At 39.7% G+C, this 16,358-nt stretch overlaps 1 protein-coding gene across 5 annotated transcripts in view; it reads left to right on the forward strand.

Moving 5' to 3' along the window:
* OSBPL1A (oxysterol binding protein like 1A) overlaps positions 1–16,358 on the forward strand; it is a 223,554-nt gene that overhangs the window by 49,874 nt on the left and 157,322 nt on the right. For all 5 annotated transcript variants that reach the window (XM_055417076.2, XM_055417078.2, XM_055417079.2 and 2 more), the window contains 5 exons: positions 3,400–3,485; positions 4,588–4,732; positions 15,138–15,199; positions 15,301–15,345; positions 16,184–16,257. In XM_055417076.2, coding sequence (XP_055273051.2) covers positions 3,400–3,485; positions 4,588–4,732; positions 15,138–15,199; positions 15,301–15,345; positions 16,184–16,257 — 412 coding nt within the window. The remainder of the gene's footprint in view (positions 1–3,399; positions 3,486–4,587; positions 4,733–15,137; positions 15,200–15,300; positions 15,346–16,183; positions 16,258–16,358) is intronic.

A 16,358-nucleotide genomic window follows, 5' to 3' on the forward strand; every position in this document is an offset into this window, starting at 1 on the left:
TGGACTGGGATAAGTTGACATTTAATGGGGCTAGTTGTAAAGACATGCTCTAAGCACCCAACCTCACACCCTCACAATCCAGCTGTGTTAAGGGCAAGAGTTTGGTTGACTTGATGGGCTCTATGATTTATCAGCTGCAGTATGATCCTGGCTGGGGAAGTGGAAGTAGAAATTGAGAGATTTTGCTCTGATTCCCTTAGCCAGGTATGATATCTTTTGTGGATAACATGATAAATGGGTCAGACTACAGGGAGTGCATCCACAACCAAGACCACACAGGGAGACCAGAAACCCTATCACAGGGTAATGCATGTAGAGATAAGAAATGTTTCACCCCAGAGGACAGACTTTAGTAGATACAACAGTCATACTCAAGTACTTCAAGAACTGTTATACTGGAAGATGGATATTCTTATTTGAGGCTGACCAGGGCCAGTTGGCAGTTAATGGAGTGCCAGGGAGTTTATCTTTGGGTCCAGTCTGTTGTAATAGTGGCCTGGGTTGCCTTAAAAGATGTAGTGAGCTTCCCAAACACTTCTAATCCTGGGAAAAGATAGATTACTACTTCTCAGGCACTAGAGAGGACTCCAGTACCTTCTTCATATCATTTGACTTTTTTTATTTTGAGAAATAGCTAACCTATAGGAAGGTTTCAAGAATACTACAACAAACACTTGTACATTTGCACTTAGTCACCAGTTATTAACATTTTGCTACATCTGGTTTATATTATTTAATATTACTTATGTACTTTTAATTTTTTTCCTGCACTATAAGGGAGTAATTTACAGACATGATAATTTAGCCCTAAATACTTCAGTATGTATGTCTTAAGAACAAGGATATTTCCTTATATAATGATCAACTTCATAAGATTTAACATCAATATCATAATATTACTATTTTAGAGTGCCCCTCAATTTGGGCTTTTCTCTTCTCATATAATTAGATTCAGGCTATCTGTTCTTGGTGTAGGTTGTAGTTGGCATAGGATGAGGTTGTATGCTTTATACCAATGCATCGTTTTAGGTACTTGATGTCATTTTGTTCTACTATTGGTGAAATTATCTCTGATCACTAGTTGTCCACTGTAAAGGTACTTAGTACATAGTCCTACTTTTGTAATTAGTAAATAATCCTTGGGGAGAAAAATTGAGACCATGGTAAATATCCTGATTACCAACAAACTTCAAATCAGTGATTTTAGTGTTCATTGATAATTCTTGCCCTAATCACTCATGACTATAGAAATTGCAAAATGGTGATTTTCTGTTGTTAATGGAGTATATTTGCTAGTTTCTCACCTGCATTTCAGGTGTCCTGCTATTTCACCTACCCTGGGCGTGTATGTGAGCGCCTTGTCAGGATGGAGTTAGGCTTCATGATCTTTGTGGTCTTCCCTTACTCTGAATTCTGATTGAAAAGAGCTAGTTTACAGTCATATAACAGTTAAAATTTTAAAGGACAAATTATTTGGGGGCTAGAGTATTGGCTTTAAAAACATTTTTGAGGTATAAAATTTAGATAAAAGTACACATTAATAATGTATGGCTTGCTGTTTTCACAAGGGAACATATCCATATAAACAGCACCCACACCAAGGAATAGAATATTACTGGCACTGTAGAAACTTTAAGTCCCTTAAACTGGAGTACTTGTTTTTATTGGCAAGACCAACAGTCTTTTTTTCAGTGTCCAGAATGCACATAGGACAGGAACATAAGCAGAGTTTTCAACTCTAGATCCTGTTTTCCTTCATTTATCAGTCTAGACAATCTAGAGAGAAATCGTAGGGAAACATAATGACCCTTCCTTAAAGTCTGGAATGATCATTATTAAGCATTGTTTGATTATGCAGAGACTATTTATTGGCTAAACATGCCCTGTGTCAGATACTGTCATAAGTGCCTAGGATACACAGAAGAGTAAGAACAGGTCCAGACTTCAGGAATGACTGTGAGGATAAAGTGCAGCTCTGGAAAATACATGCAGTAGCAGGGATATGTCGGGAAGGCTAGGGACTGTTCTCAAAAGCTCGCAGACCGGTGGCCATAGAACCAGTGAGAGGAAAGGCTGAAGAACATGAATTCCAGTGAAAGAAGGCAGTACTGGGAGCCTGTGTGGAGGCTTGGCAGCCTTCTTCCAAGATGGAAAGGGAGGGGATCCGGGTGCGGAAATAAAAATGTGAGAATAGCAGATGCTGGTATATAGTAATGTTAGTTCTTTAGACAAAGCTAAACTGGTTCCAGCTCTTCCAGTATTCAAGCTGTGTGTTTCCTGTAGTTGAAATGCAAGGGCATGCACAGTGTCTTGAACAACTGTTAGTGCATAGTAATTACTAACTATTAATAAATGTTCATTATTTCTCAGGAAGACCTGGGAAACTTTTATATTCCTCCCCTGCAGCCTTTGCACAGGACATAATACACATAATTTAAGGGGGATTATTGCTACCCTTTCTATGAAATCGCTTCTTTTCTGCAAGCCAAAACAGAACTCAGATATAGTAGAAATGAGACCTTATTACATATTCCACTCTCTTAAATCAGATTGCTCTCATTCCCTGCAAGTATGAGCAGCACAGAGTAATGGTAAGAGCAGGTACTCTGAAACCCACCTGCCCAAGTTTGAGTCCCAGCTCCTCCATGTCCTGACTGTGACTTAGGTTAAGTTCCTTAGGTTAAGTTTCTGCCTCAGTTTCTTCACCTATAAAATTGGGGAAATGGTAATGCTTCAAAGAGTAGCTACACAGATTTAGTGAGTTAATATTTTTTAAGTGTTTTGAAAGGTATTTGGCATGTAGTAAATGCTATAGTATTTAAAATATGTACTTTATATATAAACCTAAATATACTTATATGGTTTGTATGTCTTAATGGATATGAGTATGAGCAAACTCCAGGAGACAGTGAAGGACAGGGAAGCTTGGCTTGGTGCAGTCCATGAGGTTGCAAAGAGTTGGACACGACTTAGCGACTGAACAACAATAGTAATGTCTTCCTAGTAACACTATTTCTTATTATTACTTTTCACATTCTAAAGTTCTGGAAGATATAAGCCCCTCTCCCCACTTAATATGTCTTTCCAAGGCACATAAATAATAATATTTCAGCATAAAAAATAATTCATAATTATCTGTGATGGGTACTGTAGTGAGTAACATCCTTAAAGACCTCTGAATTGAAAACAAAATTCATCTGAACGTGAGGCAAATTCAGCTCTGTAATCTGAAGTCTAAGGCAGTGAGAATAATAATGAAGTATCACAGCATTTGAATTACAATTCAAAACATTGTGACTTTTCTCACCATGATCCCTTTATTCTTTATACATCTCTGTGATAAATTTGCTAATAGGATCCAGCCTAGAAGTAGAGTAATATGTACTTTTCCTTTTGCAGCTGTAGAAAGGACTCAACAAAGAAAGCTTGAAGAATTACTTTTAGCAGCAGCAAGAGAAGGCAGAACAGCAGAACTTACAGCTCTGGTAAAAAAATAAACGTGTTATTTCTTTATGCTGTGGGAAATTTTCTGTCTAATGTTTAGTTCATAACATAGTCAAACTGTGGGACCAAAATACTCGAGATCAGAGTAATAGAACAGAAGTCTTTAAATATCTAAAAACACAGCCTGGTGATACTTTAAGCAGGATTCATTTTACATGATGGTGTTTTTCTCTGGTTTACTTCCGCACTTTCTACTGAAAACCTGATGGTTAGGAATCCGGTTTTTCAAGGTAAACATTTAATGTAAGGATCATTTTTTTTAAATGATTAAGCCAATTTAAAATTGACATGTATAGAATCCTATAAAGGAATATCTTTCTCTAATTTTGATGAGTAATTACTTCTGAAAGGTATGCTGTACTTCCAGAAATTAACATACAGACAAGGGACATTATTTTTGAAATATTTATGTCATGTTAGAACAGGCTGAAAACTTTACCCATTTTATTTTTTTCTCCTTAGGAGACCTACTTTCCAGTTTCCATTTCCTGAAAATAGTCTCATTAAACAAAACTCTGAATGTGTTCTAAATTCAAGACTGAAGCACGGCTGTTTGCCTTAAAGTTATTTCAGTTTGTTTGAAAAGGCTTCTCTGGTTTCCAAGTAGGGGGCCTAAAACATTTTTTAAACTTTCTGAAATGGAGACTGTAAAGAATTGTTTTTAAAGGAGTTAACCGGGAACAACAAATTCAGTAGACCTTTAACATTTACACGTTTAACAGTTATGGTTTTAACTCTTCTGAATGGCTGTCTTTGGTAGACCAGTTTGTAATTCTGTTGTCACAAGTGTGAACTGCAAGACTGGTAGGAGTGGATCTTCATGGAATCGCAGTGCCTCAGCTTGGTGTGTGGTGTCTGTTGTCAGGGAAGTGTGGGACCTGAGACCCCATGGCAGCTTGAGGAGAGCGTGGAGGGAGATGTGCGTTTACTGCTTTTCTGAGCAGGAAGACGCTGACAGTCGAGATGCTAAGGAGCCCAGCTGTGCCCAGGCTCAGGAGCGTGAGGGTCCACCTGAATTTTCTCGATTATGGGAGAAAGCCTGTCTTCAGCATATAATTCACATTGCATTTCTTCAATTGTTAGCTCAACCGGCCGAATCCTCCTGATGTTAACTGTTCGGATCAGTTGGGCAACACACCCTTGCATTGTGCCGCTTACCGGGCTCATAAACAATGTGCCTTAAAACTTCTAAAAAGTGGAGCAGACCCTAATCTGAAGAACAAGAACGGTAAGCATGTTGGTGAAAGCCATTGTTGGTCATTTTGAAGTTATAAAAAAAAGCATTTCGTTTTAGTATCCAGCCTGTGTTAAACTGTTTAATTTTGAAGTCAAGGCATTTATACAAAAGAAAAAATTTATTGATTTACTTCCCAGTTAAGACCTAAGTGTTTAATAATGCCTATTTCACCTGAGGCACTAAAGAAGACTTAAAATCTGAATCCTACCCTCAAGGGGAGGAAACGTACAGTTCAGTTCAGTTCAGTTGCTCAGTCGTGTCCGATTCTTTGCGACCCTATGAATCACAGCACGCCAGGCCTCCTTGTCCATCACCAACTCCCGGAGCCTACCCAAACTCATGTCCATTGAGTCAGTGATGCCATCCAGCCAACTCCCGGAGCCTACCCAAACTCATGTCCATTGAGTCAGTGATGCCATCCAGCCAACTCCCGGAGCCTACCCAAACTCATGTCCATTAAGTCAGTGATGCCATCCAGCCATCTCATCCTCTGTCGTCCCCTTCTCCTCCTGCCCCCAATCCTTCCCAGCATCAGGGTCTTTTCCAATGAGTCAACTCTTTGCATGAGGTGGCCAAAGTATTGGAGTTTCAGCTTCAACATCAGTCCTTCCAATGAACACCCAGGACTGATCTCCTTTAGGATGCACTGGTTGGATCTTCTTGCAGTCCAAGGGACTCTCAAGAGTCGTGTCCAACATCATAGTTCAAAAGCATCAATTCTTCAGCGATCAGCTTTCTTCACAGTCCAACTCTCACATCCATACATGACCATTGGAAAAACCATAGCCTTGACTAGAAGAACCTTTGTTGGCAAAGTAATGTCTCTGCTTTTTAATGTGCTGTCTAGCTTGGTCATAACTTTCCTTCCCAGCAGTGTCTTTTAATTTCCTGGCTGCAGTGTTTTTGGAGTCCAAAAAAATAGGTTCTTGTTATTTGTGGTAGTTTTGTTCTATTAACACAGTGTTGGTGGGACCTCTGAATTAGTGGATACTGAACCATTGCTCATAAGGGAAATACAGAGTGAGGCTTCTATGAGCCTTTGGTCACAGCATTTCATCCACAGATCACACATAACCTTGTTTTATGTGAGCCTCTGTGTAAAAACACCTTATTTAATGTATATTATTGATGATTAACATTGAGCTCACTACCAGGAACATCATAGCTCAAGCCTGAACTAAGATCCTGTAACACATATTCTACCTGGAAGGCACATCACAGGCTTCTTGAGCTTATGAGCACTAGACAGCACTTCATCACCGTGCTTGGGGGCCAGTTTCAGCAGTGAAATCATCAGAAACAAGAAGCAGGAAAGGTGAAAAATGCAGCCCTAGGTAGACTGTGACGAGGACACTTGTTTACAGTCTGAGAGCTGAGACAAGAGGACAGAGCATCAGCCTTTCCACTTCAGGGAACTAATGCATCAGAAGACTCACATTTTTTTCTCTTAAAAAAAAAAGTTTATTTATAATCAGCCTGTGAAGGCACCTGGTTTGTGTATGGAAAAAGGCAGTAAAATGGCAGATGTACGGTGTTCATGATGGGTGGAAACATGGATAGGTGGACAGAAGACTCGCATTTTTTATTAATCTGGACGTGTGTGTCTGTGAATGACCAGGAAATTGCCGTGAGTATTGATTGGTGATTAAAGTAAATTTTAACAAGAGGCAAGTTTGTAAATGTGGAGTTCTCAAATAAGGAGGATAGACTTAGATACCCAGGACAGTGTCGATGACAGAGCTGGGTGACCTTAAGAGAAGCTGCAGAGTGTGTCTTGGGTATTCAGTGGAGGGACATCCCAGTAGGAATGCTCCACATCCCCTTTTGTGGACCTGGCGGACTGGAATTTACAGTTCCTGAAAAGGGGAATACTGTAGGAGGGGCAGGTGAGCAGTTGCTAAGAATTAGGAGCTCGGTTTTTAAGACATTACAATTTTGAAATACTATTATGTAATCCACATGATAGAGTTGGGAAAAGAACTTTGAGTCTAGCGGGGAGGGGTCTGGGTGGAGATACAAATTTGGGGATCATGTGTAAAAGTTAGATCTAGATGGATCAAAGAAATGAACATAAGAGTTAAAACCATAAAACTGTAGAACAAAATGCAGGAGAAAATCTTAGTTATCTTGGGTTTTGCAAAGATTTCTTAAATATGACACAAAAAGTATGAGTGATAAAATATTGATAAATTGAACTTTGTCAAAATTAGAACATTTTCCTCTTCCATAGGCATTGTTATGAAAATGCAAGTTATTTTATGGGAGGAAATATTGGCAAAACATATACAATGAACCTCTATCTAGGATATATACAGAACCTTTATAACTCTAAGAGGAAGATAACTGAATTCTGAAAAGTTTCAGCCATTTCACCAAAGATACACAGATGGCAAAAATCACATTACTGAAAGATCCATATAGAGGTATAGAACTTAAAATTCATTTCCGTGAAAAAAGTGCATTCACATAAATACAGGGAGTATGTACCATGATATTTATTTCAACTCTATTTAAAATATTTAAAAGGTAGACATAAGTCTAACAGCTCAAATCACCTGAGGTTTGCTTTAATATTTGCAGTAATACTAAAATCGATAGAACATGGGCTACTTATGTCAATGTGGATAAATAAAACAATGAGCAAAGAAAGGAAGTTGTATCATAATAGCTGTGCCATTATTTCCATACTAACACCATACTGCGGAGAAGGCAATGGCAAGCCACTCCAGTACTCTTGCCTAGAAAATCCCATGGATGGAGGAGCCTGGTAGGCTGCAGTCTGTGGGGTCACTAAGGGTCGGACACGACTGAGCGACCTCACTTTCACTTTTCACTTTCACACATTGGAGAAGGAAATGGCAACCCACTCCAGTGTTCTTGCCTGGAGAATCCCAGGGATGGGGGAGCCTGGTGGGCTTCCGTCTATGGGGTCACACAGAGTCGGACACGACTGAAGTGACTTAGCAGCAGCAACACCATACTGAACACGTAAAAGCACTTCATGGGTGACTTCCCTGGTGGTCCGATGGCTAGCACTGTCTGTGATCCCATTGTAGGGGGCCCAGGTTTGATCCCTGGGTGGGGAATTAAATCCTGTGTGCCACAGCTGAGTCCACATGCTGCAACTAAGACCCAGTGCAACCAAATAAATAGACAAAAAGAAAAAAAATTTTAAAAAGCACTTTATGGGTACATGCCTATATAATAAAAGTGGAAATACACGCTTGAGAATGATGATACTACCAATTTGTGTCATCAAAAAAAAGAAAACAAAATAATAAAGCTGGAAGTGGGGAAGAATCATCATGAATACCTTTGAAAGTTAGTAGCAGTTTACAGAATGATTGAAGGGTAAACTTCTGTAAGTAATGGAAGGCAGATACAGATGTTTGGAAAGTTCAACATGCCTGTTAAAAGATGTTAATGTGTTCTTGATAAAAGTTAAGATGGTGCTTTCTGAGAAAGTATTTTTTCTTACCATAAGAATAAGAAAAGATAATAAAAAAATTTTTTTTTAATTTTTTTAAAAATAAGAGTTTTTCTTTCTCTACTACCATAAGAGTAATAGTGTCTGCATTTTAGGAAGTTTTAAAAATAGAGAAAGAACATAAATTACTCCAATACAGCCTCTGGTACTTTGGCATTTTATATACCATTCAAATTTATTCTCATACCTGTTTTTGAGCATTTTTTAAAGTTTCAAAGCATGCTTCTTTTTTGTGGCCAAAATGAGGAAAATGAAGGCACTGAAAAAGTATAATCACCTCTACCCAAACATGCAAAGATTTAGGTTTTAGTTGATGTTCTATGGTAGACTAGATTTAAAAAATTTTAAATAATAGATACCAACTCGAGAGTGCAAGCAAAAAAGGATCATATATTATTAATATAAGAATACAGAGATATCTCTCTGTATTTCAAAACGGGAAATGCTGTTCACCATCAGAGGGGATGGAATCAGGAAACAGGATGCTATTAGGCCCCAGGAGGGCTGCCGCTCATTGTAAGTGCATGTGTCTCCTCACTGTGTGGTCCCTCATTTCTGTCTCTTAGCAGATGAGCTCTTTTGTTTTCCAGTGTACGTGAGGGAAGATGGCGGCCTGGTAGTTATATTCAGTGGATCATTATCCGTTAACCTCAGTTTTAAGTTGCAGTGGGAGACAGTGTGACAGCGCCCACTTGTGTTTGGTGTCCACCATTGGTGCAGGCAATAGGAGGTGGGGTGGAGGGACAAACATGGTGGTTGGGGCCTTCCCCTGGGGGTGTAGAAAGGGCAGAGATGCCCAGCGGATGGTGATAAGTGTGGGCCGGCAAACCCCTAAGCAAGTATCTACCATTCTTTCTAGTTTATGGCTTGTAAATAGAGTTGACATATATTAAAATCCTACTTATATTAAGCATCAGCAGTTTTCCATGTTGTTCTTGGAAGCATGGTCTTCATAGCCTGCCTTCTGCGTAGTATTTTGTGTGGATATAATATAATGTGCTCCATGCCCCCAAACCTTCAGTGATAAGAACAATGATAATTTCTATATTTTTTATGACTAAATTTTCCAAGTCTTTTGAAACAAAGATGTTTTAAGTCACACTTGTTGGTCGTCCTCTTTGATTTCTTCTAAAACCACTAAGCTTAGGTAGCAGTTGGGGCATATCCGATTCTATTCTCCCCTAGTGTGTCTGTGGCACGTTTATTCAACACATGCTGAGCCTCTGCTGTGGTAGTTACTGGCGACCCAAAAGTGAACAAAATCTGTCTCCACACTCTTGGAGCTTGTGTTCTGGTGGGAGGAGACAGACAAAGCGAAAAATATGTACAATGTCGGGCAGTGATGTACGGAAAAATAAAACAGGCCAAAGGGAATGGAGGGTGAGTCAGTGGGGCTGATGTTTTGGGAAGCAGGGAGGGAGGGGAAGGTCGCTGTGCTCTGAAGTGACCGTGGGCAGAGAGCCAGACCCAGGCCGGGAGGGAGCCTGGTGAGGGATTCAAGCAGAAGAGCAGTGAAAGCAAAGGAGAGGCCAGTGTGAAAGCTCGGGGTAGGCGGGCACTTGGCATATTTAAGGAAGAGAGTTGCCTGGGTGCCTAGAAGGTGCTCATCAGGGAGAGTGGTAACTCCAGACAATAGCCAGGGGCTCAGCCCTGGTGGCCAGTGTGGAGGGTTTTGAGCAGAAAAGGTGATGTGAGAGTGTGCTTAGGATGTGAGACCCTCAGCTTGCTCATCACTTACCTCTGCACCCCTCATCGAAGCGTCCATCCATCTCTTCCACCGCTCTGTTGCCCCTTTCTTATCCACTTAAGAACTGTGTGTTTTCTGTACTCTCTCATTGCCTCATCTCACCTGCCTTCACCAGTGGTGCACTTTTAATGTTTGTTTTTCTAAGGTTTTATTAGCTGGTAATCTTTTCCCATACTATTCTTTGTTGAGGATTTTCCTGGACAGTCTTTCCTTAACTGTTTTTCCAAATGGCTTTAATTTTCTTAGGTTCTTAGTAAAAATGCTGCTGGCCCCGGATTGAGATTGCATTCTTTGTAGATTAATTTGAGGCCTGTTGACATTTGTATTTGGTTTTCCCATTAAGGGCCAAGTCTGTATCAGGCAAAAATTTAAAAAACAGGATCATTCCTGTTTTTTACTTTATTTTGTTGTGGTCGATAAGAGGTGGTGCCATTCTGAAATAGCTGGTTATGGTGCCCAACCAGGAGAGGAGGCTATTTCACTGAGTTCAAAAAACATTTTATTAAATTCTCATTATGTGCTAGGTACTGTGGACATTGAATCCGGAAATGAGGGCTCTATATGGGATTTCAACTGGTTGGCAGGAGTTTAGAATTTATTTTTGGTGTTAGGACAGAATTCTGTGAAAGAAATCACATTGTCCTTCTCTCTACCTAAAGGAATAGTTTCTCAAAAGTGCGCTGTAGATAGAATAAAAATAACAAGTTGCCAGAGCTTTTCATAAGACATCCTCGTATTTGATGGCTAGAAAACCTAAAGTGATTATCAGTTGCTCAGTTAACATTTTAAGACTTTTCCCTACCAAGAAAGTTATCTGTGGCCAGTCTTAAGTTTTATCCATCAGCAGTCTGATAAATCTACCTCAAAAATAAATCTCAAACCCATGTACTTTTCTCCATACCTACTGATGTCTCCATTTTGCTACTAACTCTCTAGTTCAAGCCACCAGTATCTCTTTTTTAAAATAAATTTTTATTGTAGTATGGTTGATCTGTAATGTTTTAGCTTCTACTGAACAGCAAGCAAAGTGAGTCAGGTATGCATGCCCGTATAGCCACTCATTTTTTAGACTCTTTTTTCATATAGGTCGTTAGAGTATTGAGTAGAGTTCCCTGTGCTCTACAGCAGATTATTAGTTATCTATCTATAGCAGTGTGAGTGTGGCAATCCCAGTCCCCCAGTTTATCCCTCCCTGCTTTCCCCCTTGGTGACCATAAATTTGTTTTCTATACCTGTGACTCTATTTCTGTTTTATAAGTTCATTTGTACCTTTTTTTTTTTTTTAGATTTCACATATGAGCAATGTCACATGATTTTTGTCATTCTTTGACTTACTTCACTCAGCATGACAATCTCTGGGACCATCCATGTCACTGCAAATGGCATTATTTCATTCTTTATTTGTGGCTGAGCAGTATTCCATTGTATCTATGTACCACGTCTTTATCCATTCCTCTGTTGATGGACATTTAGGTTGCTTCCATGTCCTGGCTGTTGTAAATAGGCTGCAGTGAACATTGGGGTGCATGTATCATTTTGAGTTACGGGTTTTATCCAGATACATGCCCAGGAGTGGGATTGCTGGATCATATGGTAGGTCTGTTTTTAGTTTTTTAAGGAACCTCCACATTGTTCTCCATAGTGACTTCACAAACTTATATTCTCACCAACAGTGTAGGATGGTTCCTTTTTCTCTACACCCTCTCCAGCATTTATTGTTTGTAGATTTTTGATGATGATGGCCATTCTGACCAGTGTGAGATGATATCTTATTGTAGTTTTCATTTTCATTTCTCTGATTTTGAGCATCTTTTCATGTGCCTCTTGGCCTGTGAGAAATTTCTGTTTAGATCTTCCACCCATTTTTTATTTATTTTTTTTATGTTGAGCTGCGTGAACTGTTTGTATGTGACTAGTATCTTTCACCTGGACCTTTGCTTTGTAACTTGTATCCTTGCTTTTCTCTTGCCCACATTTACAAGCTTTTCCCACACAGGCACTGTAGTGATTTCTTTTTTTAATTTTTATTACAGAAATTTTCAGAGCTTAAAAAATAGTATAATTGATGTACAAATTATCCTCTCTCAGGCATTATCAATAATCTACTCGCCAGATGTCATATTATTTTGTCTATAAATCCTTAAATTCTTTTTTACAAGATATGGTCTCGTTTTAAAAAAAAGTCATGTGATAGTTCCACAACTCTGTGAATATACTAAAAACCATTGAATTGTACACTCTAAATGAGTAAATTATATGGTGTGTGAATTCTCTCAATAGAGCTATTAAATAAATAGCCACAATGGCATTATCCTGTTAATAACTTTATAATTTCTCAAAAATCATCAAAAGGCTCAAGTCCACATTTCCCCAAATATTCTTGAAAAGTCCTTTTAACACACTTTGACAGAGTTTGACACATAAGTCAGATCACGTTATTCTTTTAGTTAAAACCTTTTGATGGCTTTCCATCATATTTATGATAAAACCCAGACTCCTTTTACTGGTTCACAAAGGTCTGGCCACCAACAAGCCCTTACAGGCTGTGAGTTCTCTCTCCCTGTGCCTCTATCTCGCCCACCTAACTGTTCCTACCTCAGGGCCTTTCCCCTGGATTCTCATGAGGCTGGACCCTTTCAGTTTAAACATCCTCCCTCAGAAAGACTTTCCCCATCACTCTTCTAGTCTTCAATCTGAAGTGGCATCTCAGTCAATCTTTTTCAGAACATTCACTTAAAATTGTTGTCATAGCATGGGTGGCTGCTGTTGAGTTGCTGAGTTGTGTCTGACTCTTTGCAGCCCAATGAACTGCAGCACGCCAGGCTCCTCTAACCCTCACTGGCTTCTGGAGTTTGTTCAAACTCATGTCCATTGAGTCAGTGATGCCATCCAACCATCTCATCCTCTGTGGCCGCCTCCTCCTCCTGCCCTCAGCCGTATTGGAGCTTCAGCCTCAGGCCTTCCAATGAATATTCAGGATGGATTTCCTTTAGGATTGATTGGTTTGATCTCCTTGCAGTCCAAGGGACTCTCAAGAGTCTTCTCCATCACCACAGTTCAAAAGCATCAACTCTTCCACCCTTAGCCTTCTTTATGGTCCAACTCTCACAGCCATACTTGACGCCTGGAAAAACCATAGCCTTGAGTTTACAGACCTTTGTCAGCAAAGTGATGTCTTTGCTTTTTAGTATGTTGTCTGGGTTTGTCATAGCTTGGGTTATTATTTGCTGTATCCTGTTTTATTGTCTTTCCCTTTTTCTATATCACCCCCCTCCCCACACCAAGTTTTTTTCTGTCCTGTTCACTACTGAATCCCCAGTGCCTGAAATATTGTCACATAATAGACTCATTAGACAATTTTACAAAAAATTGTCCTACACATACTAGGTGATTGGTATTTATAAAAAGTTTATTTGATAGAATGTGTCACTTCCTGTGTAAATAGAGTTCTAGTCTGATAGGTTATTTCTTCAAAGACCTGGGTTTTTTTGTTTTTGTCTTTGTAAATATCTTTTGTTTTTTCTGGGCTTCCCTTTTGGCTAAGATGGTAAAGGATCTGCCTGCAATGTAGGAGACCCGGGTTCAATCCCTGGTTGGGGACGATCCTCTGGAGACGGGAATAACCAGTCCATTCTAGAGGAGATCAATCATGGGTGTTCATTGGAAGGACTGATGCTAAAACTGAAACTCCAATACTTTGGCCACCTCATGCGACGAGTTGACTCACTGGAAAAGACTCTGATGCTGGGAGGGATTGGGGGTGGGAGGAGAAGGGGACAACAGAGAGTGAGATGGCTGGATGGCATCACCGACTCTGTGGACATGAGTTTGAGTGAACTCCGGGAGTTGGTGATGGACAGGGAGGCCTGGCATGCTGTGATTCATGGGGTCGCAAAGAGTCGGACACGACTGAGTGACTGAACTGAACTGACAGTATTCTTGCCTGGAGAATTCCATGGACAGAGCAGCCTGGTGAGTTACAGTCCGTGGGATCGCCAAGGTTCGGACTAACACTTTCCCTTTTGTTTCTCTAGGAATTGGAAACTCTTGAGGGTATGAGATGATTGTTTAGTTTGCATCCTTCACATAGTGTTCTGCTCCCTTCAGAACTCATTAAATAATTTACACACAAATTCTGTTTTTGTCATTTGGCAAAACGCAGAGTGCTCGTGTATGTGAGCTTGAGGAAGTTACCATGACACCTTGCTGGTTTCACTCTCTGTGATCCCTTTTTCCTTCTGTCCTAAGTTGTGGACCATCACAGACTTAGTCTGTGAGTTGTCTCTGCCACCTGTTCTCCAGCGAGATAGCTTAAGAGCAGCTGTGATGAGCTGAATAATGCTCCCCCACTGATGTGGTTAGTTGAGTATCCGGAGATAGCGAGAGAATCCTGAATTCTCCAGGTGGGCCCAGTGTCATCACGAGGGTCCTTCCTTTTGGGGAGGAGGCAGGAGGATCAGAATATTGAGAGAGAAAAAATGTAAACAGAGGTTGGAATGATGCACTTTGAGGATGGAGGGGAGGGACCATGAATCAAGGGGATGTAGGCGACCTCTGGAAAAGGCAAAGAAAGAGATGCTCCCCAAGAGTCTCCAGAGGATGGCAGCCCCTCCAGCAAACTGGTTGTTGGCCCAGTGAAACTGAGTGTGGATTCGTGACCTCCCCAGCTGTGAGGGAATCAATCATTTGTATTGTTTTAACCCACGATGTGTGTGCTAAATCGCTTGAGTTGTGTCCGACTCTGCGACCCTACGGACTGTAGCCTGCCAGGCTCCTCTGTCCATGGGATTCTCCAAGCAAGAATATTGGAGTGGGTTGTTGTGCCCTCCTCCAGGCCCACCCAGGGATTGAACCCATGTCTCTTAGGTCTCCTGCATTGCAGGAGTAATTTGTTACAACAGCAATAGGAAACTGATAGATTGACTTTCGGCAAGAAAGCCTGAATGATCACAGAACTTATCCAGAGTGTTCAGAATTTAGTTTGATTCGCTGGCTTAATAGTTACTGAAAAAGAGGCTGTAAAGAATTGAGATGGCAACTTTAGGTAGGTGATTTGGGGCGTAGTTGATGGAATAGGAAAGATCATTACGTGCTGTCATAGCAGCATCAGTTTTATAGTAGAATTAAACTCTTGATGGTTTTCTTTCTTGTCTTTTACATAGATCAGAAGCCTCTTGATCTTGCCCAGGGTGCTGAAATGAAACATGTTCTTGTTGGTAATAAGGTATGTGGTAATGGATTGCATTTGTATATGTAGAAAAAAAAAATTTGAGTTCTTGAAACACATAGATGCGCTTTTAACGAAAACATGTTTTTTTTTAATAGATAGTACACAAAGCTTTGAAACGATATGAGGGTCCTCTCTGGAAGGTAGGTTGGAATGAGTTTTTAATTATAATACTGGAAAAAAAGATTTCTTAGGTGATCTCTTGTTAAAATTTGTTTTCATTATTTTCTGAAGTATGTGATTTAGTAATTATTTGATCTTATAATGTAAACCATTGTTATTCTGCTGGACTTCATTAGGCATCCAGTGGTTGTAGCAATTAATTGTCTCTTGTGTTGGTCTGACACTTTTAGGTGGCCAAGTTTGTCCAGAGCAGAGTAGAGGAACTTTTTTTCTTAAGCATAGGATTACACTGTCATTTTGTTATGAACATTGATCTGTAGAAGACTCAGGAGGAATTTAATATTTAAATTGTCACGGACCACACATGTAAAATCTTTCTGGTTATAAAAATTTCTTTGTGTTTTAGAGTTCAGTTATTTTCTAGAATTAACTATTTTGGAGCACACATTTGAAAGCACTCCTTCTATATATTTATGTACATGTCGGTTTGTAGTGTATAAAATTTAGGATAATTTTCTTTTTTTGGAAGCTCTTTCTGAACTTTGAGGAAATTGTCTTTGAAGCCCACAACTGATACATTTCCCTATAAATATTCTAGCACAATATTGTCAGAACTGTAAACTGTGTTCATTGTTGATCTTACCAACATGGCATTGCTTCTGTTGCTGTCACCCTGCAGGGTGTGTTTTCATTTCTGCACCCAGTTTCTAGTTAATGTTTGATCATTTTTGAGTGTGCAATGGTACTGTCAAGATGAAAGGCTCAGAGAGAACTATCATAGCTTAATTACTTTTTATCAGTCAAGTATTTGAATCTAGATGTATCAGCTTGGGAAAATCTTTGTTATTTTTCCCTTAGAGTTCAAGGTTTTTTGGCTGGAGGTTATTCTGGGTAGTGTTAGAACATGGAGTCCTCTCATGGTATAGGAAACAGTAAGTATTATGATCTTCAATACTTCTTGAGTTTCAGCATCTACGTTTTGAATGATTAAAACTTTTCACTAATCTCTTTTCCTTTTGCCTTGATAATTTAT

The sequence above is a fragment of the Moschus berezovskii genome, chromosome 28, assembly GCF_049115385.1.
Source record: "Moschus berezovskii isolate FMDL1 chromosome 28, NW_MosBer_1.0, whole genome shotgun sequence".
Lineage (NCBI taxonomy): Eukaryota > Metazoa > Chordata > Mammalia > Artiodactyla > Moschidae > Moschus > Moschus berezovskii.